The following is a 23,749-nucleotide window of genomic DNA, read 5'->3' on the forward strand; positions in this document are numbered from 1 at the left end:
AAAAATACCAGAGCTGTATTAAATTCCTTCTAACAAAGCATGAAGAAAAGAACCAAGTTTAGTGGGAATCTTAAGATAAAAATGTCAGAGCCAGGAGTTAAATAGGAAGCCATATACTCTGAAACACATTAAGGCTCCTCACTGATAAGCCAGCTCTCTTTCTATTTACTTTTGTAAACTGAAAAGCAAGGAAATCTGACTACATGGCTTTCCACACAACTAGTAACTGATGGGAACTGAACAGAGTTCAGAGAAGTTCTCAGGAAAATGAAGCCAGCTCCCTGCACCTGGGGCTAGGAGCTCATATAACAGAGTGGGTCAAAGAAACAAATGTTCACGTGGTCCACATCCGTGTCTTACAGGACTTCTTTGTTTCTAAGCCTGCACTCTTACATACAGTGTCACATGCTAACAAACTTTTGTGTGTTTGTTCCAAAAGCAGCTAGACCTGTGTATAAATGTACCTACAATTTAATCAAATCACCTTACAATCTTATTTCTGCTATTGTTTTAAACAGAGCTGCCACCTAAAATAGACACAGCATGCCCTGGGTTGGGGTGGGGGTGAGGGAATACATGCTATAATCCAAGATACCTCCAGTACAAACATCAGAGAGAAGGGACAGACACTGTGAAAGCACATCAACCCAGAGTCACTCTGATTCCATATGGACATTTTCTGAACCAAGAGCCAAGTGCTAGGTGCCTTTTAATTCTCTGTTGAAAATATGATACTTGATAACCTCACTGTGACTGTTTCTTAAAATAGGGACTGGGCCTCACAGCAGATGTCTGGGCTGGTGAAACCTGAGCTGAGTGGCCCATCAGGCTCTGTGGGAACAGGCAACACAGCCTCTCTCACTCTATGTCCACCCCTTCTGTATTCCTGAAACCCACCCCTAGGATTCAGAACTCTCCAGACCTTGGAATCCAGCTCTACTCACCCACTTCCCAGATAGCACCTGCAACAAGAAGTCTGAGCAAAGATCACTAACAACAGTAAAAACAAAAACAAACCTTGAAAACACTGTGATGATTGTTCAATGAGAAAGTACTCGCATCATTGGGATTATCTGATCAATTGACCGAGTGCTAGACATGGGCCTGTGAGAAGCATCAGGCTTTCCAGGCTTCTTAGAACAGAGGAGAAGGGGGTGGGGTATTGTTTAGTAGTTTTTGAAAAGACTTTGTGGTGTTTGTGTGTTGTCTGCACTCCTGAATCCCAGGGTCCTTTGTCACTGAGTTCTTGTGATGCTCCAAGCCTGAAGGTGTGTCCTGTCTGCTGACCTCACCTTGCCTACATAGGTCACCAGGAACCCCATTTGTTTGTGGAGTGACTGGAGAAGCGCCAGGTGAGGAGGGCAGTCTGGTGTCCTATCTTTTCTGTAGTGTGCCAACAGGGGACAAGATGCTTGTTGCTGCTTTCCGGGGATCCCCCATGCAAGTGCATTCCTAGTGTCTTGATTATGGGATTCTGGGTCTGCTCTTAGGTTTCAGCAAGTGTGTAGCACAGACTTCATTTTTGCATTGTGCTGCAGGGTTGTTTCTAAAGGCTTGGGCACCAAGAACTAGACTTAGGCCATGGACTTTGAACTTTGAATGGGACTTTGGCCATGGACTTTGAAAATTAGACTCCTGCACTTTTTACTTGGTCCCAGGTTGAAGGGGTGGCCATTATCCCCATCATTCAGAAGGGAAGGAAAGGCACTTGTAGGTTATATTGTCAGGCCATGCATGTTGATAATGGTGCTGAGATTTGAGCCCAGTCAGGGTTAGCCTTACCCCTGTCGCTTCCTCAGGGTCTTCTTTCCTTTTTACTTCCCACTGTGGGACACTTTTACAGCCTGTCATGTATCACTGTTCTCTACTAACTCAGTGGAGGCTAGGAGGGATTAGCAGAGATTAACAGACCATGGAGACTGGAGCCCACCCTGTGACTAGAACCACTGAAGTCTTTGCCATGGATGATGAAGGGAATGATGGGTGTAACACTGCAGTCTTAGGTCAGACCAAGTAGTCTGGATCTGACTCAAGCAGGGAGTGAAGACTGAGACATTTGCATGACAGAGGGTAGCTGGGTGGAGGTTTTCTAGAGAAGAGCCATCTTTAGCTTGAGATATGGAACTCAGGAGTTGGTAAGGCAGGTGGTGGAAATTTCGTAGGGATCCACCCTTAGAGTCTGAAGGTGAGAGGAACCCAGTCAGAGCGTCTGTGGCTCTAGGGACAGGGAAATGCCTTGGCAGAGTTGAAATCAATTTGGACTTGGGGAGAGGAGTGGAACGATGTTGGGAGATATGGAAGGGAAAAAGGAGGAGGAGGGTGCGGGGTTCAACCCTGAGCAGACAATCAAGTACTGGAAGAGGCAAGAGGCAGGGTGGCTAGAAAGTTCTTGTCTGGTTATCTTTAGTGAGTCGGGTGTTATAGTGTTGAATCCTCATGGTGCATGTGTATGTGGAGCCAAGGGGTGTTTCAGTGTGCTGGGTGTTTATTATGAGGAAAACGAGATGGTTTCTCCACGAGGATGCCAGAGGCCTACTCTGTACTTTCCTAGATCTATTTTGGAAGTGGCCTTTGTCCCCAGAGGGTATAAGAGTCTGATCAGAACTGTGGAGGTTGTCAGCCAGATATGCCATTGATTCTGGTTACACAACAGTAGTCATAGAGAAGAGGGTAACAACCAAAGGTGGAGGAGAGATGTAGAGGTTGCCCAGATTCCCTGATCCTGAAACCCGCTGTGTGTTCATTGGGGTTCTCCAGCCCTTGACTGCAGGAGAGCTGAGGGTCCACCAGGCTCACAGGCATATCTGCTTGCATGTGTCCTTTGGATCAGCAGCAACCTTTGTGATTCTGGGACAGGACTGTGAGTAGAACAAAATGTATCTTTCAGGCTTGAAAAATACTCCACCCCTTAAAGAGAGACTACAAAGAAATAACAAGCTTCTGGTTGTATAGCTTTGGAAAGAAGAAAACCCAGAGCTCCTTCAGGAGAGGGTTCTACATCATAGCTGAGAAGATGGAAGAATTGCTATATGCAAATCAACAAAGCCTAAGCACATAAAGCTGGCTGGTAGTATTAGGAGAGCTGACTCATCTCTCCAAGAATACTTAGGCATCTTCCCCATGGGACGCCTTTGCTCCCACACTGCCAACTCCCAGAGGTTTGCAGTCACTTTGGAAGGGTGCTGCCAGACATCCTCATTACATAGGAACTCCGCTCTTCCTCCTGCACAACTCCTGTGTTCTCCTTTGTGCTTCTGTGGGTTTAAACAGGGTGGTGGGGGGAACAATTCCCTTGATGTCATCTTGATGTCATTCTGCAAAAGGCCTTGTGAGTTTTTGCTGAGAACACAGGCAGCAGCAGCCTCCCCACCTGTGAAGTACTAAATTAGGTGACACTCATAGAAATGTCACTGTGCTCCTCCAGCAGACCTGACTGAGCCCAGGGGAATCTTTCCTTTGGTTCCTGGGACTGAACTGACTACCATAGAAAGCACATGCTCACTTCTAAGTATGGTGAGCAAGTTCCCTGGCCCAGGCAGGGGACAGCCTGAGATGTATGCTTATATTGGCTAATAGTTTGGGAATTGGTAAGTTTTCTGTCAGTTTACTTCATTTCATTTTAAACCTCTGTAAACTAGTATTGGCTTGTTTTTAAAAGTAGATACTCCTTTTCTGTAATACCCAACAATACAGAAACTCTAGCTTTTATCCGATCCTCAGAGCAGGGCCTGCCATGCTCAGCCCCAGGGAGGAGTATTTGCTGATAGCTAAGTCATGCACACTACAGGCTTTCTTAACTTTCTAGGAGTTCTGTAATATCTATGAGACCCAGCTCTCAAATGTTCCTCTTTGAATATGTACCTGATGTCTGGTGAGATATCCACATTCCCATATACGCTGGTCCCCAATTTGAGAGACTGGTAGGGGCTAATAGCTTTTGTTACTGTGTTGCAGAGAATCCTATCAGGAAAGTCAATCTTTTTATGGTGAGTTACTGAAAGCTTCCTCCACCTTAGGTCAAAACTAAAATTTTATTGTGAATAGCATTTCTTAGTTTTCAATGTGTTTGCTATGTAAGTGAGCTTTTCATTGTGCACCTAGAAGAATAGGCTAATGTTCTACTCTTACACAGATAAAAGGTTTTTCTTCTAATTCCAAAGAGTAAAGATACTTGTGGTTAAGTAGTGGTCATTGGTCATTGCCTGTGTCCCCATAGGAGTCATCTCATATAATCCTCATGCAAACACCACCTGGTAAACCTCCACCTTTTCTGTTCAGCTCTTAGGGAAACTGAGGCCTACACATTACAATGGTTTGTCCAAATAGAGCCACCTGCTGGAGGATGCACAGTACATCAGTAACTTTGCTGGGTCTGACCTGACAGACTTAATCACTCTGGGGCAGGGAGCCATGCCCAGTACTTGTTTTGCATCTACAAGAGGGTATCCCGGGACTGACTTCTGATGAGGTATTTTTGTGGGTAAACTTATATCCCTGCATTCATTGAGCGACGTGGTAGACAGAACCTCTAAACAGCTCTCTCGCAAGTTATAGTTTGAATGTGTTCTCTTAGCCTGTCTGTTTTATCCATATACACTCTAGGCCTTGCTTATCTGGGTCTTGGATGTCTTCTTAGAGTTAAGTTCTGTTTTGAAAGACAAGGACAGTCATGAAAGCTTTGTCAGAACTTTCCTGGTTTCTCTTTTTCCTTCATTAGAACACAGTCTTTTAATAGGAGCAATGCGCTGGATTGCTGACCCCTGAGAAAGGTCTTAGAGGATATTTTTTAGGGGGGTATCCCTGAAAATCAACCTGTTTGGCAAAAACCATGTTTCCAGGAAGAAGATTTGGTAAATCTTGTTTTTGGAGGCTTTGACCCTAGAGGCATTGAGGAGTCCTAAGGACTAACTGGGGCCTGCATCAGCTCAACTACCTATCATCAGCCTGGACCTGGATTTCCGTGTCTCTTTGTAAGTTCAGTTCTTCCTCCATTTCCTGAGGTAATTTAACAAGTTCCTGACATTATGTCTGAGCCACATGGAGCCTCAACAGTGGGTGCGGTTCTCAAGGGACACCAGTTCTGTTTATAAAGCTTGGTCACAGCCCTGATTAAAGATGATGTATCTGACTATATGCTGGAAATCTTGTCAAAGGGTGGCCTTTATCCAGTCCCAGCTTGTGCTGAAAGGTTCAGAAACATTGTGGCTGAAATTCTGTTTTAGCTGTGGGCTTGTCAGAACGTTGATGAATCTGTTGGATCCTCAATGGCCTCATCAGACCAGAGAGAGGAAACTTGTCACTTGAAATTGCTGTGAGGATTGGATGCATACAGTGTTTGGCTTGATGACTAGTTCATAATTATTCAGGGAAACAATAGCTAAAAGACAGACTGTTGGTGGATTATAGATTCAGGAGTTGGTGAGGGACATGAGGATGCCCCTTAGCTTCTTTCCACCTGACTGTGCTCTGGGTGAGAGTGGGGTTTCTGAAGTCCTTTGTATAAAGTTGAGCACAAGACAGCTGATCACAGGGGATTCACTCCAATAGCCACTCTTTGGCCCAGTAGTTTCTAAGCTGTCTTCCCTGGGGTTAGTATTTTGCTTGTCAGTTTTAAACCAGAATTTTGAAGTCCTTGTTTTCTTAGAATTGCTCTGTGGAGCTGTGGCTACTAACTGACACCCAAACAGAGGCAGCTCACTTTGGTTCCCCCTTCCAGGGGGAAACAAAGACAGGAATCCACAGACCTCCAGGAGAGAAAGGAAACAACCATGTGCTTACAGCATAAACAGATGCCAGTTTGCTTCATGGTGTGATCAGCAGGCAGGACGTGCCAGCTCTACCTGGCTCCACTAAAATGTCTCATGAGCAGGTGCTATTTAGCATCATCTAGGCAGGATATCTGGCTTGGTAAACTGCATACCATCACATACTTGGTGTTTTTTCAAGAGAATTAGTGTCAGGAAGCCTTTAGCTCCTGTGTCCTCTGATCCTATGTGGCTAAAATAATGTATGCCTCTATGTCTGAAGCCGATGGCTCTGATGGAGAGACAGGAAAAACACAAAGTAGATATCCTTTAGATGCTGGCCTTGGGGCTACACAAAGGTGAGAGAGGTGTGACTTTTCCCTGTTCTGTCTACAAACCCTGGGCTTCCTCATCCTGGGCCTCTGTAGTCTGAGTGAAGGCCTTCAATCCCCTATGGAATTTGGGTTTAATTCATCTGTTTGCACAGTACCTGAAATTTGCAGTCTCTGGACCATTTAGCCCATGTCTTCATAGGTCCTCTAGCTTTCAGGGAACAGTCTTCAGGCAGTGAAAAGCTATCAGGAAAAAAATACCAAACAACAACAAAATCTAAACAAAACTAGCTGAGAGCCATGGACTGATGAGAAAATTTGTAAGTACTCAGGAGCTTGGATGTTCCATGGTCTCACATCATTTGGAGCCACAATAATGACTTGGAAATGCCAGAAATGTTTTCTTATATAATATGCTTTCCAGTTTAGAAACATTCCTCCCAGGACACACCCACCGTTTAAACTTGGAGAGCTGGGAAGGAGTTTGGGTTGTATGCTAGTGATTCATCCTCTGAAGAGCCCTGGAAGGACCTACCTGGTGGCAACTGAACAGCACCTGCCCTGGGTGTGCCCAACAGGAGCCAGGCAAGGGCTTAGCCCTCAGGACTTGGTGGCACTTTGGCAGAAGCTTGGCCCTCTCTCATGTACTCCCACATCCTTGATCTTGGCTCCCATAGATTCACAATTTGCACAGATCTTTGAGGATCATCTACTTGGTAGTGCTCATGGTTGTTCGAAACTGAGTTAAGGAGACTCAGGATGTCTGAACAGCAGTGGCTCTCTCTGTGCTGTTCAAAAGTGCAGGAAGTTGGCATTTTCTGTTTCTCATTATGACTGTGTTCTTTTTGTTTGTTTGTTTGTTTGGATGACTTGAATTCCATCTGTAGGCCAGGCTGACCTTGAACCCAGAGATCCTCCTGCCTCTGTCTTCTGAATAGTGGGATTAAAGGTGTGGGCCACCAAGCTCAACTATGTTCTATAGAGGATATTCAGAGAAGCCATGCCTGCAAGCATGGAGAAAGGAAAGAGGATCCATTTGTCCTGAAGCTGTGTAGCTGTGTATTCTATTCACACTAGAAACCTCTGCTCCCTAATTCACACATCTTTGATAAGCCTGACTACAAAATATTTGCTCCAGTGTATTTTTCTTTGATGGAAGATGAGTCAGGAGTGAGCCAGGGTTGAGGCTTCATCATGTTCCGTGCACAGCCTACTCCCTCCATCAGGATCCCCACCTAGGGAACCCATCATGCTACCACCTCATAAGAAACACTTTAAAATCTACTCTCTCTTCAGGCTCAGTGTCCTTGTGTCAGCCTGGCAGCCTGCTCATCAAAACAGCCACCTGTTATGAACATAGGTGAACAAATGCCTAGTCAAGCCTTTGGGGTTTTTGTTTGTTTGTTTGTTTGTTTTTTGTTATTTGGCATCTATTTCTAGAAGGACTTACTAGTCATATGATTATTCTGTCTAATTTTTGAGGAGTCACCTTTCTGTCTCCTGTGGTGTCTATGCTGCTTCTTGGCCCCAGTGGCAGTGCACAGGTGTTCCATCTCTAGAATATCCTAATTGCTTTTGTCAAATGACGTAAAAGTTGTAGCTGTAATAATGCTCTTTTAACATTTGGTTACAATCCATACATTTCAAATGCTAGGATGTAGCTGGTCAGTGACAGGCACAGGGCATTCTTAGCTCCCTGTGGAGTTTCAGACTGAGTACAGAGATGTGGAGACTGTTCATCTTGGTCATAGGTCTTTCCCCAGGCCTGTCACACCCAGAGATGAACACTCGGGAACTGAGGTCTTCAAGCGACCTGAACAGGACAAAGAGTAGGGAAACAGTGGAGTGCCGTGAGGCTCGTAGAGGTGGGGCTTCTTCAAACTGCTGACCAGTTGTCAGGACAGTGGGAAAGACAGACACCAAAGGTGTGGTTATCTGGTGGGGCAAAGATATATGACATCATTGAGATGGAAACTCCTTCAGGCCCTGGAAAGGACACAGCTGACTTTGCTGTAACTATGTTCAGTGCATTGTCACCTTCTTCTTTAACAGTAATAACTAGAAATTATATTGTGGTTGTGATATATCCCATTTATCTTAAATGTTGGCTGACTTGCCACATGCACATACATGATATGCACACACACACACACACACACACACACACACACACACACACACACGCACATCATAGTCAGTGGACTCTACCAGGTAGTTGTGGATATGCCCTCAGATCGTGTTCCCTAAATGCTGTAGAAGAAACCTTAGGGCAGTATAACTGACTCAGAAAGTAGCTGGTTAAGTGACTGTGAGGTTGTGAGGTTCTGGACCCCTGGATTCATGAACATGGTAAGGTGGATAAAGTGATATCACAAGGTAGCTAGGAGATGGTGATAGATTGCTTTTGCAATGAGTGAAGGAATGTTTGAAACCCATTGCCTCACAATAATGCTATGCTCCTGTAATAGCACTGAATACTGAGCTGCTCCTGCTTGAGTGTACTCTGCAAAATTGGAAAAGGTATTTCTTTTCTAAACATTGTAAAATAAACACAATTGTATTTGTGAAAGCACCTATGGGAGGTAATTCATAGAGTAGGCTTCTGGCTTGTAGTTAAGGCTAATTGATGAATGTTTCCTTGTCTTCATCTTTTTAATCTCCAAAATGAGTTTAACTGCTGAGACTCAATAACATTAAATTTTGGACACTGTGTAAATTATTTGGGTTTGAAGGTAGCTCTATATCTTTGTAACTTTGGGAAAATATTCCCTTTGTTATCTGCAACATAGGAAAAATCTTACCCTGAAGAATGGCACAGATAGAATTATGAGTTAAAGATCCAGGTGGTGGCGGCGCACACTTTTAATTCCAGCACTCAGGAGGCAGAGGCAGGCAGATCTCTGTGAATTTGAGGACAGCCTGGTCTACAAAGCTATCCAGAGAAACCCTGTCTCAAAAACCAAGAAGAAAAAAAAAAGAAAAAGAAAAGAAAGAAATATGAGTTAATAAATAATGGACCTTCTGATACTAATGATTTTATTTTACTTTATTTTTTATTTTAAATTTTTTGTCTCATATAGCCAGATTTCCCATGAAAGTCACTCTGTAGCTCAGGCTGGCCTGAAACTTGCTACCTTCCTATCTCAGCCTCTTGAGTGTTAGGGTTGTATGAGTGTACCACTATTCCTGGATATTTTTCACTTTTGTGTATATAAATGAAATGAAATAAGCAATAATAGTTAAAATATAGCATAACATACAAATATTATAATACAAATCTTATGTTTTTATTTTTTGAAGTTAATTTATGACTACTTTCTTACCATAGCAGAGGATAATAGCCAAGTGCCATTCCTCAGTCTGTGTTAACTATGGTGGGGACATCTGGAAGCTTACAGCCTCTTCTGGATCCCATTTCCTGCTTGTTCACATTTATAAATGATGGCTCATGTTTTACAAGTAACACACATTACAGTAGCAAAGCACATGTCATAGCTGGCTTTGCTCAGACACCATCACTGGTAATTGTTTACTGTGTCTTTCTAGACTGTTGTAGAGTCTGTTGCTATAATGTAGTCCTCTCTAAAAATGTTTTTCTAAACGAATGTTTTGGAATTTCTTATTTTTTCAAAATTATTTTCAAAAACATCTGTTTTTGTTATTAAATTTTACATTTTAACTGTTGACACCAATATACTGTTGTAAATTAATTTATTGATTTTTATTGATATGTCCTATTAATAAATTTATTGGTTGATATGTGGTTAGATTATTTATCTATCATTAGAAATTATGTCATCATATTATATAGTATAGTCTCATGAGTTTCTTGAGAATAAATTTCTAGAAACCTGTCTAAAATCTTTGAAACATCACACCAAAATGCCTACAAAAAATCAGTTGGGCAATAGAGCTCAGGGTGTGTGCAGGGCTCCCACCCCTCTGTATGGATCTGTGCAGGATGGGGAGGAAGCAGGCAGTAGGATCATGGAGGTGTCAGCTAGGTATGGTTCCTACCTCTGCCTGATGCTGAGTGATTGTGGGCCTTCAAGTGAGCTCCAAATCAATATGGGCTGCAAAATATTTTGAGATCTGGAAAGTGACTAATGAATGATTAGGTAGTAAACTGTAAAGGTTATTATAAAAGATCCCAATGAATGTGAAATGCTGAGTAAATAATAGCTACACTTATTATAAAATACACAGGGTCTTTGTAAATTAAGGCCCCTGTATATAAATTAATGCTTATATTTACATAAATATATATATGCTTATAAGCACCATATTTCTATATACACGTATATGGATATGCACATATTATGTATACACATATGCATTATTCAATATGTAAAATGCATTGCTTATGCTAGGTGATTTCCTCACTATCTGGAATGTCTATCAGGTGGTGTCTTCTTGACAGGGATTGGGAAATTGCCTTCTAGGTTAAGTGAGCATTCAAACCACAGTTCAAAATAAGGTGAAAATAAAGACAAAGGGGTTGTGTATTTGGGAGCTACCACTTACATCCTTTTGCTGCCCACAGCCACATCCATGCCAATGGCTGTATTAGTGGTACTGGACTGGGGCTTTCTGGATAATGTTATATGGCTTTATTTGGTCTCAGGGCATCCAGTATTACAGATTTATAGATCCAGGCCCTCAGAACTGGTCCTAGTTCCTGAGCTGGAAAGGATGGACATGAGAGCTTTGCAGAAATTAGGGATGACCACCTACTTATTAGTGTTATCACTAATAAGTAGGTGGCACTAAGCTGGCATTTATAATCCAGAAAGGATCAGCTAACTCAGCGGCACACACCTACACCTTGACTGGGTAGAAAATAGGACATGCTGCTTACAGAAGGGAACCACATTTTTAGGATGTTTCTTTTTCAGAAACTTTCAAAAATGCTTCTCATGCTGTTTCTTTGAACTGGCTTGGTTTTTACTTGTTTGTGGGAGATATTATCTATTAGGACTGGAGACTGCTGACATACATATTTAAAAGGTCTCCATATCTTTCAATGTATTTCTGAAGCAAGCCATGAATGCTTGTAAGGATGAATCATTTGGAGGCAAGCATAAAACCCTCATCTGGTATTTCTGTGTTATAATTTTCAAGAAGGAAGATGAAGGCCCGTGCTCCACCACCTCCTGGAAAGCCTGCTGCCCAGAGTGTCCACAGTGAACAGAAACTGCCTCATGATGCCACACTGGGTTCGCAGCAAAGCCTGGTCCACATGAAGGAGGCACTCCAAAACAGTACCGTGGACATTACTGTGGTTCTGCCCAGTGGACTGGAGAAACATAGTGTCGTCAGTGGAAGGTAATATCCTGGTACCTGGGTGGTGGTTCCTGTGTTCCTTCTCATGCATGTAGGAAGAGAAGGAAGAATGAGAATGAGTGTGGGCATGTTAAACTTAGTTCCATATTGAATTTGACTTAGGTTAGAATACGTGCTATGGATTGGTACAAGACCACAGCTAGGGAGATCCAGAACAGTCCCATGGGGAAGAGTGTGGCCTAACTGGCCCTGCCCGACTGTCTGTAGTCTTTCGGGAACTCAGGGCTAAAAGCCCATCCTGGTAAAATTTGGGCTCAGAGAAAACTGTAGATATACATACATTTAAAAAATTTATTTTATGTGATAATTAAACATAATATTGATAAGTATTGCTTCTGGCCTCAATATAAACCCATAAATGGAATTCCTGTGTTCTAAAATAGCATGCCTTTCGTTGTAATAGGTAATATCACATTGTCTTTGAAGGTCTTACCACCAACATAGTGTAAGAAGATATTTTCAGTGGGTTTCCTCCGTGTAACCATTGACACAGTGGAGGAAGATCTTCACATTGGCCTCAAAGGAGGTTCTGAGGCTTGAGACTGATACCTTGTGGCATTTCCTGAGGCCCAGCTCAGAGACCCTGAATAGTAGGAGTTTCTCTGTGTGTTTGGTTGTTTTATAGAGCAGTTGTGTTCAGCACACATTTCCTATGAAGTAAAGAGCATGCTATACTGTCATATCATAGTTTAAAAATTATTTTAGAATGTATGCCTTTCTACCTGTAAATGTATATTTGCCATTTTTATATTTTGTCCCAGTTGATAGTTACTGCTTTTTCTTCTCTTAGTTTGTGGCATCTGGATAGTGATACATGAATCTTCTTTCACAAACACAAGAAAAGGTGGGGTTCCTTCTAGAAAGTAGAAATACTTCTGAAAAATGCTTTCAAGTGAATGTGTTGTTCTCCCTGTACTTCCATTTCTTTTTCCCTTTAGAGCAGAAGTTCTCACCCACTATGCAGTTTGTAAAATTGCCACAGAGACTAGCTAGAACCTTATGAATTACTCAGATAGCATTCTCTTTTCTAAGCAGGGATGCTTAGAGTCAGAGTCAGCATTGGCCTGGCGGCCTCTGTCCCTGGGCACCTTCTGGATGCTCCAGGTGAAGGCATACTTCACTAGATGTCACACCCTGACTCTTATTTGCTTTTTGTTCCTTTTATTTCTCTTCTGCTTAAGCAGTGGCTTTAGCAAAGATCATGCTCATCTTGCCCTAAACAGCAGTTTATAAAACATAGCCAGCCCCAACCCTTGTATGTCCTGACAGGGGAACAAGAATCTCCTAGAGAAAACATGCTAGTGATTGAATGCTTATGGCCCCATTCTGCAAATCATAGTTTTTGATTTCCTGAGCTGCTCTGGAATTTAGAAACACAAGTTAAAGTCCCTATCTGTTCTTAAATATTAAGACATAAGGATAGGGCTTGGAACCGTTCCTGACTAAGGGAGAAGGCCTGGCAGGCCTTCAGGAGTGGGGCTGCCAGCTCTCTGCATGGCGAATGGGAAGGAAGCCAGCAGCCCCATTGCTTTAATTGGGAGCACAAGTGAAGAGAGTATCTTTGAAGACACAGTACCCTCAGCCCCAGGGGAGCTTCATAAAAGGCTCTTAAGTGTTGACAGTGTTGGGCTGTGTCATTTTAGTGTATAAAATTAGTCACATCCACATTGGTTCACACAGCTAAGGGACATCTGGCAGGGAAAGGCAAATGTTTCTTTTTCCAGAATAGAGGAAATCTCTCCCAGTGTTCAGTCCTGTGATTCTGCCCCTAGGAGCCATTGTAGCCTACACACCACAGAATAGACGAGTTTATACCTGTGCAGAGAATTCCAGGTCATGAGCCTTGTAAGACAGTATAAGGACTTCCACCTCCTAGATATTAAGCCTGTGAAAGAGTCTGTTAAAGAACATCATTATTTAAAGGAGTTTCCATACCAAATTTTCCCCTCCTCCTGCCTCCTTCCCTCCCTCCCTTCCTTTTAAATAAAGGAGACTGTCTTTTCTGTGAGGAAATAACAAGATTGAGGGTCTGACATTTAAATTGCAAAGAGCTTGTTGTCCTGGGAAAGGAAAGGAGTGTTTTCACAAACACACACAGCTTGATAGTTTGCAGAAGATACTGTGCTTGTTTGGATGGTAGTCCTATTTCGGTACCCCCTGAGGGGAAGTATCATTTTGTGAACTCCTGATAGGTTACTAAATATTAAAATATTCTTTTATCCATCAAGCAAAATAAATAATAAATTACAAACTTAGGCAAGTCACTGGAAAGAGGGTATCTCAGCCAGCAGGGGAAAGCGGAACATTTGCTGAGCAGGCCACATATGAAACAGGCAGGTCCATGTTACAGAGTCTAGACTGAGCAGGGAAAGTAGATGTGCCTGCCATGTAGTGGTTTCTCTGCAGCCTACACAGATTGTAAGAAATCTGGCTTTGGTACTAATTTTCTTCAAACACAAGGAAAAACAAACACATTGAGCTTCATGTAAAATTTAGATGGATTTTTAAGACAACCAGAATTCATTACTCTAAGGGTAATAAGGTTGTGTCCATGTCTGCCACAGTATATCTTCTGAATGAAGATTGTATAGAAGATACTTGCCTTTCCTATAAACTGGACACAGAATGTTATAGACCAGTGGTTCTTAACCTGTGGGTCTCAGCCTCTTTGGAGTTGAATGACCCTTTCACAGGGGTTGCATAATGATATACTGCATTGCATATCAGATATTTACATTATGATTCATAACAGCAGCAAAAATACAGTCATAAAGTAGCCACCACAACATGAGGAACTGTATTTAAAGTCAAAACATTAGGAAGGTTGAGGACCACTGCTCTAGACTCTGAAAAACGGTAACCTCTTAACACACAGGTGAAAACAGTGATGGCAGAATTAAGAAAGAACAAGAGTTACTGTGGTAAGAAAAGAGATACCTTTGGGGCAGAACCTGTCCACACATGCTCCCTCCCATAACCCACATCTTATGGGATCACCACTGGACAGGGCGAATACCAGGTTTTCCTGGATTCCCAGCTTAAGGTTATCTTCTTTCTTCAGATCAAAGATTCCAGCCAACATTGGTTTCAGATAGTTTTCAAGAGTTGCCTTAATCAGACACAGTCTCCCCAGCTAGCAACCTGCAACTCTCTTTAATCCCAAATTATTAGACCTTTTCTAGACAGGCAACAGCTGCATGGCCTTGAGAGATCAAGTCTCTGGAATTTTACTACGTTGTTTTCTCTCTGGCATCTCTTAACCATGACCCAGATTTTCACGGGCCTGGATTCTTGCTGGAGATTTCAGCCTCACATCTGAAATCCTGCCTCTGACCATCAGACCTCCATGTCCATGGCCTTTTCTGGTCTCCTGTCTTGTTCTTGGCTGTTTCAGTTTCTTGTCCACATGTTACCCAGTAAAGCTCCTCAGTACAGACTGTTTGTCAGGGACCTTGATTACATCTTGCCTTGCTTCTTTGATGCCACACAAACCTGTCAAACTGGACTTTCTCTCAGGATTTGCATTGGTCTTGTGGTATGCCTCACCCAGAGCTTAGGGCCACATGCTGGAGCCGGTCGATACAAGAAACTAGGACACATTGGAACAGTTTGAGATTTGGCCATCCATGTAAATTCAGTTTGTTTTAAGACTGCCCGGATACACCTAAAAGCAGTTTACATACCTATCACCCAGTAATCCATTCAGTCTACATAGATTCCAAATGTACATGTCATGATACTTAGTATCAAGACATTCTAAAGGTGAGTTCCTATACTTATAGCATTGACACCAACAGGAAACTTGTAAGTACTGTAGGTTTTTCAGTCCCACCCATGCTTGGCTGAATCAGAACAACTATCCATCAAACTATTTGCAGAAGGCTTTGCTGTGGTACATGGTGCATGGCAGTGTGTGTTCTTTTACTTTAAGTTCTGTGTTGGGAGAATAGTAAGTGTGTATCCAAACTAAAAGAATCAGAATTCATGGCAGGGCTTATCCTGCTCCTGCCTTAGTGTATATGTGAAGGTTGAAGGTGCCCTGGTCCCTCCCACCCAATGTCCAAGGGAACACAGCGTCCCAGCTTCATGGTAGTTACTGCTATACTGATTGGCACATGCTCTTAACATCATCTTAGACAGAAGATGTGGTAATCATTGCCCTGGAGACAGTCTTGAATATTTCTTTATATCAGTCAGAATGCTCTGGATATTCATTAGGTACAATAAGTGAATGAGGAATAGGGCAATATTTAGGGATTCTTTTGATACTGCATTTGCTCAGAGCCAAGAAAGGAAGGACCAGGGCAACCACCAATTGCTTGTGTTTTCTTCTGACTTCAGAGACCAGGTTTTATTTATTTTAAAGATTTTCAAATAAATGACCCAGTACACAAAACACCAGTAAGTGTTCTAGTCATCTGTAATATTTTCTGAATTAAGCATTTACTTTTATGCATTCTCCTTCATTTTTAATTCTCTCTCTCTCTCTCTCTCTCTCTCTCTCTCTCTCTCTCTCTCTTTGTTGTGTGTGTGTGTGTGTGTGTGTGTGTGTGTGTGTGTGTGTGTGTGTGTGTGATTTTTATTGTTTTGCAGTAAGTTCTTATATATCTATTATGGTGAGAGATTTTTAAATCATGAATGGATATTGAATTTTCTAAGATATTTTTAGTATAAATTGAAATGTATATATGTGTTTTTATGGTTAATTTCGATGGTATGATAAATCACATTATTTATTGACTTGCCCTTATATACTGAACCAGGTTTGAATTCTGGAAATTAATCCCATTCATTCATAGGACATAATCTTTTCACTGTGCTATTGAATTATATTTGCTAGTATTTTATTGAAGATGCTTTTTCATCCCTGTTCATTTTGGCTGGCAGTCTGTGGTTTGCTGAAACTGTAGTTGGGAGATGTTTTTTTCTTTTATTACTATTGTTGACAAATTTTTAAAAAAACAATTTGCATGTTATTTGAATGTTTGGCATAATTTTCTGTTGCACCCTTTTGTTTTAGATTTTCCTTTTTGGTGAGATTTAATTTGGTGAAGTGATTCAATGTCTGTATTTGTTATTGGTATGTTCAATATTCTCATTTCTCTTTGATTCAGTCTTGGTAGATTCTTTCAGTTTGTAGTTTGTTGGCTTGTTCACCAAAGAACCTATCAAGTTTTTCAACAGAAAATTTAATCTTCGAATACTTTATATTTACAAATAACTGAAAAAATAGTGCCATGGAACCACAGGTTGTATAGTTTTTGTTTATAGAGTTTAGATAATCAACTTAGTAGATCTGTGGATTTAACAAGAAATGGACCTCTTTTCATCTATTATGATGTTGAGGGGCTGTTAAAATGTTTTTCTCTTAGTAATGTTGGTTAGCATTGAAACTGTTAACATACCATCATATAATTGTGAATAAGAACTTAAATTGTGGTTGTTGTCTTCTTCTTCCTCCTCCTCCTTTTCCCTTCTTCTTTCTTCTTCCTCTTTGTTCCTCCTATTTTTCCTCCTCCACCATCTTCTTTGTCTAGGCATTTTCATGCATCCGTATGTCCACTTGTTCTGCCTGACAGACAGTCTTGATAACCATGATTTGTCTTCTCCTTTTCAGCCATGCAATGATGGACCTACTGGTTGACCTCTGCCTTCAGAACCACCTGAATCCTTCTCATCATGTCCTAGAGATCTGGTCTTCTGAGACCCAACAGCCCTTGAGTTTCAAGCCAAATACTTTGATTGGGTCCTTAAATGTACACACTGTACTTCTGAAAGAAAAAGTCCCCGAAGAGAAAATTAAGTCTGGCCTACTCAATGTGCCTGAGGTCAGTGGTGCCTGTGTGTTGTCCGAGGATATACAGGGATACAGATTGGTGTGTGAATTGCAGGAGTGCTAGAGAGGCCAGGCTTCCTCTTTGTTTAAGTACCTAACACACAGTGCTGTATGGAGGCTACTTCTTCTATGCCAGGTGAAGGTAGGTGCTAACTGGATTTGCTTCAAGAAAGAACAACTTTGCAAATCTAGTAATGCTTATTGTTGTAATACTGATTCTTCCTATATTATACAAATGGAACTGTTGTAGGGCAAGATGTCCATCAGAAATACCTGCATTTTCCACCGTGGTAGTCACAGGTCCCATCTTGCACCTGAGCACTTGAAATGTAGCTAGTGTGATCAAGAAATTATTTCTCAATTTTATTGAATTTTACTTAATTAACGTGTGACTGCTTTTTTTACACATGCATTTCTGGATTTCTTTTGGCCCTAAGAGTCAAAACTCCATAAATGTGTTTACTGTCTGAGAGAGAGAGAAAAGAGAGGCCCTATGGAAGTTTTTGTTTTGATTTTTGACTTTTGCTATTTGTTCTCTTTTGGCTCTGAGAGAGGAGAGAGGGGACAGGCCATATGAAGTTGGGTGGGTAGAGAAGTGGATAGGACCTGGTAGGAGTTGGGGGAGAGGAAAGAATATGATCAAAATGTATTATTTAAAAGTTTTTAATATTTTCAGGAATATTTAGACTTCTGCATTCATGGAATATCTTGTCATTTTATTACAACCATAAATTATCAAGTAAAAGTAATCCCAATTTTTTGCAGAGCATTGTAATAAGGTTTTACGTGTGGTCTTAAGGCTCTAGTTAAGGCGGTACTACATGAATCGGATTCATGGAAGATATACTCAGTTTTCTCAATTTCAAAATTGGCAGTTGGGCCAGTGATTTGTCTCCTGTCAATTTCTAATTTTTAGTGATTGGTAATATTTAATTGGTGCCTTTTCATACTAAGTCCATGGGAGAATCTAATTATACTTCATACAAATCAGTATTTGATAGGGCAGGAACCTCTTCACATCCTGTGGCTTTTCTTAACTGCCTACGCTCTGTGGAGAGTTAAGCCCAGGTTATGTGCACGGTTCCTCTTAGAGAATCTCAGGTTGGAGCAGTGCCGCATATTCCTCCTAAAGTTCAGTTCATTAAGTCCACCAAGCCTGCCACTCAGAGTTCTAGGGGACCATGACATTCATCTGCCACTCTTCACACATGCTACCTTGACCTTTGCAAGGTCTTTGCACTTTGTGGAGAGCAGTGAACATGAACTGAAGTAGTCTGCATGAAGCTTGGATTCATACAAGTTTTTGATGGACTTCTTAGTGTCACTGTAGATACCTGTAATCAGCCAATTTAGAGAAATACTTTCTGAGTATTATGTCTGGTATTTGAAAAAGCTTAAATGTATTTCTAACTTAATATAACTATATATAGTACATATGTATTTACATACATACATACATACATCAGACATACATATGTGTGTATCTATGTGTACACATCTGTACATGCCCTATGTATAATTACAATACATATAATATCTTTATATAATTATATATTCACATTTATGTGGATATTTTGACTTCTTAAGCAAGTATTTTTGTTTTATGAGATTTATTTTTAAAATTATTCATACCTTTTACAGAGAGTTTTCCTTTAGGGAAACTAAATAAATAATTTGTGTAAAACTGTAGCCAGAATCTCCAAACAGCTATACACATACAGAATTTAAATTTAGACGCTTCACTAGTGTCAGTTTCTCCCTGTTGTTTAGTAATTGCTAACTAATAAGAGCAATCCCAAGAAGCATCTAATATTTTATGTAAATTTATTTTTCAGTATTCATTATGTTATTTTTTCTCCTGGACCCACCAACTTTGTGGAAGGATCACCAGGGGCTGGAAAAATCCTGCCACACTCAATGGCAGAATTAAAACAGTAACTAAAGCAATTACAGGAAGATGCATTCATTGAATTCTTGTGTTTGGTGTATTCTTGCAGAAATCCGTGCGTCTGGTAGTGAATTACCTGAGAACACAGAAAGCTGTCGTGCGTGTGAGCCCTGAGGTGCCACTGCAGAATATTCTGCCAGTCATCTGTGCAAAGTGTGAGGTCAGCCCAGATCATGTGGTTCTGCTCAGAGACAATGTTGCCGGGGAGGAGCTGGAGCTGTCCAAGTCCCTGAACGAATTAGGGATAAAGGAACTTTATGCGTGGGACAATAGAAGAGGTGAGGCTTGCCATGTTGCATAGTGACTCGGACATGAGGTCTGCAGACAAAATCTGTATTCTCTCCTATGATCAGTCCTGCAGACAAGTTTTACACTAGTTTATTGCCCATGCTGCATCATGTAGGAATGTGGCATAGATCAGTGCCACAGATGAGTGGCAGCCCCTGTGTAATGTTGGTACAGAGAAATACATTATGTAATCAGATTTTTTCCAGTTGACATAATGGTTAAGTAACTGTCAGGCAAAGGCATAATTTATAGTCCTTGACATTTTGGTTTTAAGATAAACTTTCAAGTGTGCTGTGGAACTCTGCCCTTAAACAAGGCATAGCTGTTGCCATCATGAAGTAAGAGCAGCTACAATTACCTGCAAGGGACCATCACAAAATTGGTCCAAATAACACTACTGTTGCCCATGTTATTTATTCTCCAGAAGACCAGACTTATAAAAAAATATGCAGTTGGTCTTTTATATGTTCTTCTATAGCCTTTCAAATACAGCTTTGAAGATAATTAATACCAATAAAATGTGTTTTTCTTTATTAACAAATATATTGTGAAAATGGTGGTCATAGTGTCTTCTATTGGCCCATCCATACTTTGACTCATCTCAACCCACCCCTTCTCTGGGGATTCTGGGTTCATCCTCCCATTTGACATGGAAGAATGGGTTTTAGTTCTAGGTAGCTTAAGGTACATGGAGTAGTAGTCTTCTGGAAAAGGTGCTCTGAGGCTTAAAACATTGTATCCAGTCACCTTTATTTCTGCTGATGTTTGTGCTACTTGAGATTGAACTAGGATCTCATGACCTCCCAACCAGTTTCTTTTAAAATCACAGACAGTAGTGCTCCCAGTGTCAGCAGCACAAACTCAATTGCTGAGGGTATGTTTTGTTGGTTACTTTAAACTTGGATTGTGGGATTTGGGGGGGGGTGTCTTCTTTTGTAATACAAAAGGAAAAGAAAAATCTCTCCAAAAAGCAAGAAGGAAAGAAGGAAGGAAGGAAGGAAGGAAGGAAGGTAGGAAGGAAGGAAGGAAGGAAGGAAGGAAGAAAGGAAGGAAAGAAGGAAGAAATAAAGAGTAGGAAAATGAAGTGTCCCTTCTTTAGGAATCTAAGAGTGAAAGGCTTACACATCTAGACTTCTGTTACACACTCACACTTGGACATATCTTTAAGAGCAGATATACCACACTGTTTCCTGGAGGAGTCATACAAGCCTGCCTCTCTGTAAAGCAGAAGCCCCACTGCTCATAGGTACCTGAGATATGGAAGCTGAAGCCTTCAGCAGGACCAGGACACTGAGCACAGCTCTCGAGATCTACGGCATAGGAAGCTTTAGAACATGAAATGCAGCCAATTAGCATTTCCACTCTTGACTTGAGCTCCAAAGACCCAGAGTATCCCACTGTCTGCCATGACAATCTATTTCCAGACCCTGTGGTGGGGAGACCTTTCACCAGGACCATGCCTGTTTTGATGTTCATGGTTCCCATCCTGCCACATGCTTTCATCTCATCCTGCTAACCACCAAACATCTAAGAAGAAAACATTTTTCAGAGGGTGTACTTGAGGATGTTTCTCTCTTTTTAAGCTGAAAAGCAGGGCTGCTTAAGGTGTGGGTGGGGTGCCTTTGCCAGAGTTTGGGGAGCAGGTGGTAACTTTCTTTTTCCCTGTCCTGCAGCTGCTAGAGAAAGGGGATACAGCAGCAAGAAGTTAAGTGCCTGATACATGCTTGAAGAATCCCGAGGCTCTGCTGCCCCCTGTGCTCACAACAGGCCTAGCAGCCTGTGCTGGGGCTAGGAGTGAAGGCTTAGAGAGATAACAGGCCAGCTTTGTATATGCCCTTGTCACTTTTGGGGGTGCTGTAACCCACACTTGAGGCTGAGGGTTTAGTAAGAGCTTCGGTCTGGGCTGTTGCAGACCTCCAAGCTATTCTCATTCTCTCATTGCCTGCCTTTTCCAGTTCTTCTGACCAAAACGCAGTCTGAGCCTTCCCTGAGCTGTCAAGGTACAGTGAGCCCACAGGCTGCACTCTGCATGACTCCAGATGGGAGGCTGCACGGAGGTGATATGTATTCCAGGCCCCAGGGGAACTGAGTTTGGCTTGAGGCACCTCGGGGAAGGGAGAGGGCTGCTTTCTGGGTTGACATGAGGTTATGGTGTAAGTTTTTTGTTCCTGGGTTGTTCTACACAAGAATGTACCCATTTGAGAATTTGCTGTGTGGCTTTAATCCATAGGAATGGCTGTGACTATTGAAGATAGGAAAGTCTGTGACTCAGAACTTTGGGGGAACTTGATATGCACTGAAATGACACCATGTCCCTTTGCCTCAACTTGTCTGTTGTTCTTACTTTTGTGTTTCCTGCTCAGGTCTATCCTGTATGCTGTGGAGTATGCACCACTATGGGATTGAAATTGAACCCTATGTATCATAGCAATATAGGCATGCAAAGGGTTAATTAAAATTTGGTACTTATTTAGAAAGTCTCTGTGTATATACATGTATACACACATACATATCAAAAGGGAGATTTGTATGTTTATATGCACGTATTTGTATGTATTTGCATAAGCGTATACATATAAACATAAATACATATGAATTATGGTTTTAATGAGCCTTTTAGAGTGTGCTCATACCCATATGAACATGTATATTAAAGAGTCAATATTCTGATGAGTTTCTGTATTCATCAGGAAGTTTATTATTTTTGCTAAAGTATTTATTATAGTATAATAAATGCCAATTTATTTAAAAACATTTAACAAAAGAAAATGCAGCATTTACATGGAGCCCAATGATGTAATGGAGTATCTGAGTGCTGGGGTTGAGTGTCCTGTTTGCCAGCCCATAGCTGACCTGCCTCATCAACAACAATTTCACATACAAGCATTCCCTTTAAGGAAACCCATTGTTCTGAACAGGGTGCTCATGACACATGAAGGTGTTAACTGTTCTGGGACATTCTACTTGGGGATTTGTGCAGACTAGGGCTGGGGAGAGGTAAACTTACTGTGTCTTCCTTTACTGCCTTGTGTCTGCACCTTAGAGACAGGCTATGATGAGAATGTCCACATGCACCATGTGGGAACTTGCATCTGTTCTCTCTTCCAAGGGCTTGTTCAGTGGCCTTTTTCTAGTCATGGAACTGCCACATTTCCACTTTTCCCATCTAGGCAAACTGGTGCTCTGGACTAGATTCAGGGATATTTCACTTTCTCCTCTTCTTTCCACTCAACTCACCTTTTATCATTGTCTCCATCACTTTAATGTGTCCAAATAGAAATTGCTTTCTTGGATGAAATGTGAGCCTTGAAAATAAGTGTGATGCTCACATGTATGATCCTCCAATTGGAGCCGTGATTCCAGTTCTTAAAGCACATGGTCTCCAGGGAAATCTGTGTGTCCACAGCTCATTGCCCTGGTAGAGGAGACTTTGCCTGATGCCAATGTAGAATCTCTGTTGTTCTGCTTTCACCTTTTATAGTGTCTAGTATCAGGAACTTCTTATTGATCCATAGGTAAAGCCTTTAGAAATATGCCATCAGTTTGAGGCCCTGCTGCACCATACAGTTGTTAGACAGTGGCATGAGAAGCCACCTCTCCAGACACTATGGTTCTGGTGCCAGGGTCATACATATCCTTCTTCATGGGGTTCCCTCTGTCCTGTGACCAGTCACTTTCTATTCAGAGAAAGAAACAAAAGATTTAGCTTGCTTTTAGTTTTCTGTTTCAGTCTATCATTGTCATGGGTACTATAGTTTGGCCTGTATGATAGCAACATATTTTCTTTCTTGTTTTTCTATGGGGTTCTACAGTGTTATCAATTTTAATATATCCTTGTCATATACCATTCAATTATAAAACCAGTATAAACTAGAAATATACATGTTAATGCATGCTGTAGTTGGAATATTTTGTGCTATAAGATATTTTATTCTTCCTAGTTTTACACTGAGTGAGGGTTTTGATGTGACTAACTTATAATTATGTGTGTGCATGTGTGTCTACACAACTACATCATGTGAGCAAGTCCTCTGGCTTGGTTGCAGTCTGATGCAGAGCCTGGCTAATCTCTTTAGCTAAGCCCCTTGCATGTCATTAAGCTCCCTGGCCTGCCCAAACAAAAAAAAGGCCATGCATCCTGCAGGATGGTTTAAGAACCACTGGGCCTGGGTTTGGCTTTGTTAAATAGACAGTACTATTTCCTTACAAATTTTAAAAATGCATTGACTTTTATGTTCTTCTTTAACTTAGATAATGA

At 41.5% G+C, this 23,749-nt stretch overlaps 1 protein-coding gene across 1 annotated transcript in view; it reads left to right on the forward strand.

Moving 5' to 3' along the window:
• The first annotated feature begins 2,282 nt into the window (after positions 1-2,282).
• Cobl (cordon-bleu WH2 repeat protein) overlaps positions 2,283-23,749 on the forward strand; it is a 150,784-nt gene continuing 129,317 nt past the window's right edge. Inside the window, exons 1-4 of the mRNA XM_035453021.1 lie at positions 2,283-2,350; positions 11,198-11,401; positions 17,037-17,247; positions 19,253-19,481. Of these exons, the coding sequence (XP_035308912.1) occupies positions 2,283-2,350; positions 11,198-11,401; positions 17,037-17,247; positions 19,253-19,481 (712 nt within the window). The remainder of the gene's footprint in view (positions 2,351-11,197; positions 11,402-17,036; positions 17,248-19,252; positions 19,482-23,749) is intronic.

The sequence above is a fragment of the Cricetulus griseus genome (genome assembly GCF_003668045.3).
Source record: "Cricetulus griseus strain 17A/GY chromosome 1 unlocalized genomic scaffold, alternate assembly CriGri-PICRH-1.0 chr1_1, whole genome shotgun sequence".
NCBI classification, from domain to species: Eukaryota; Metazoa; Chordata; class Mammalia; order Rodentia; family Cricetidae; genus Cricetulus; species Cricetulus griseus.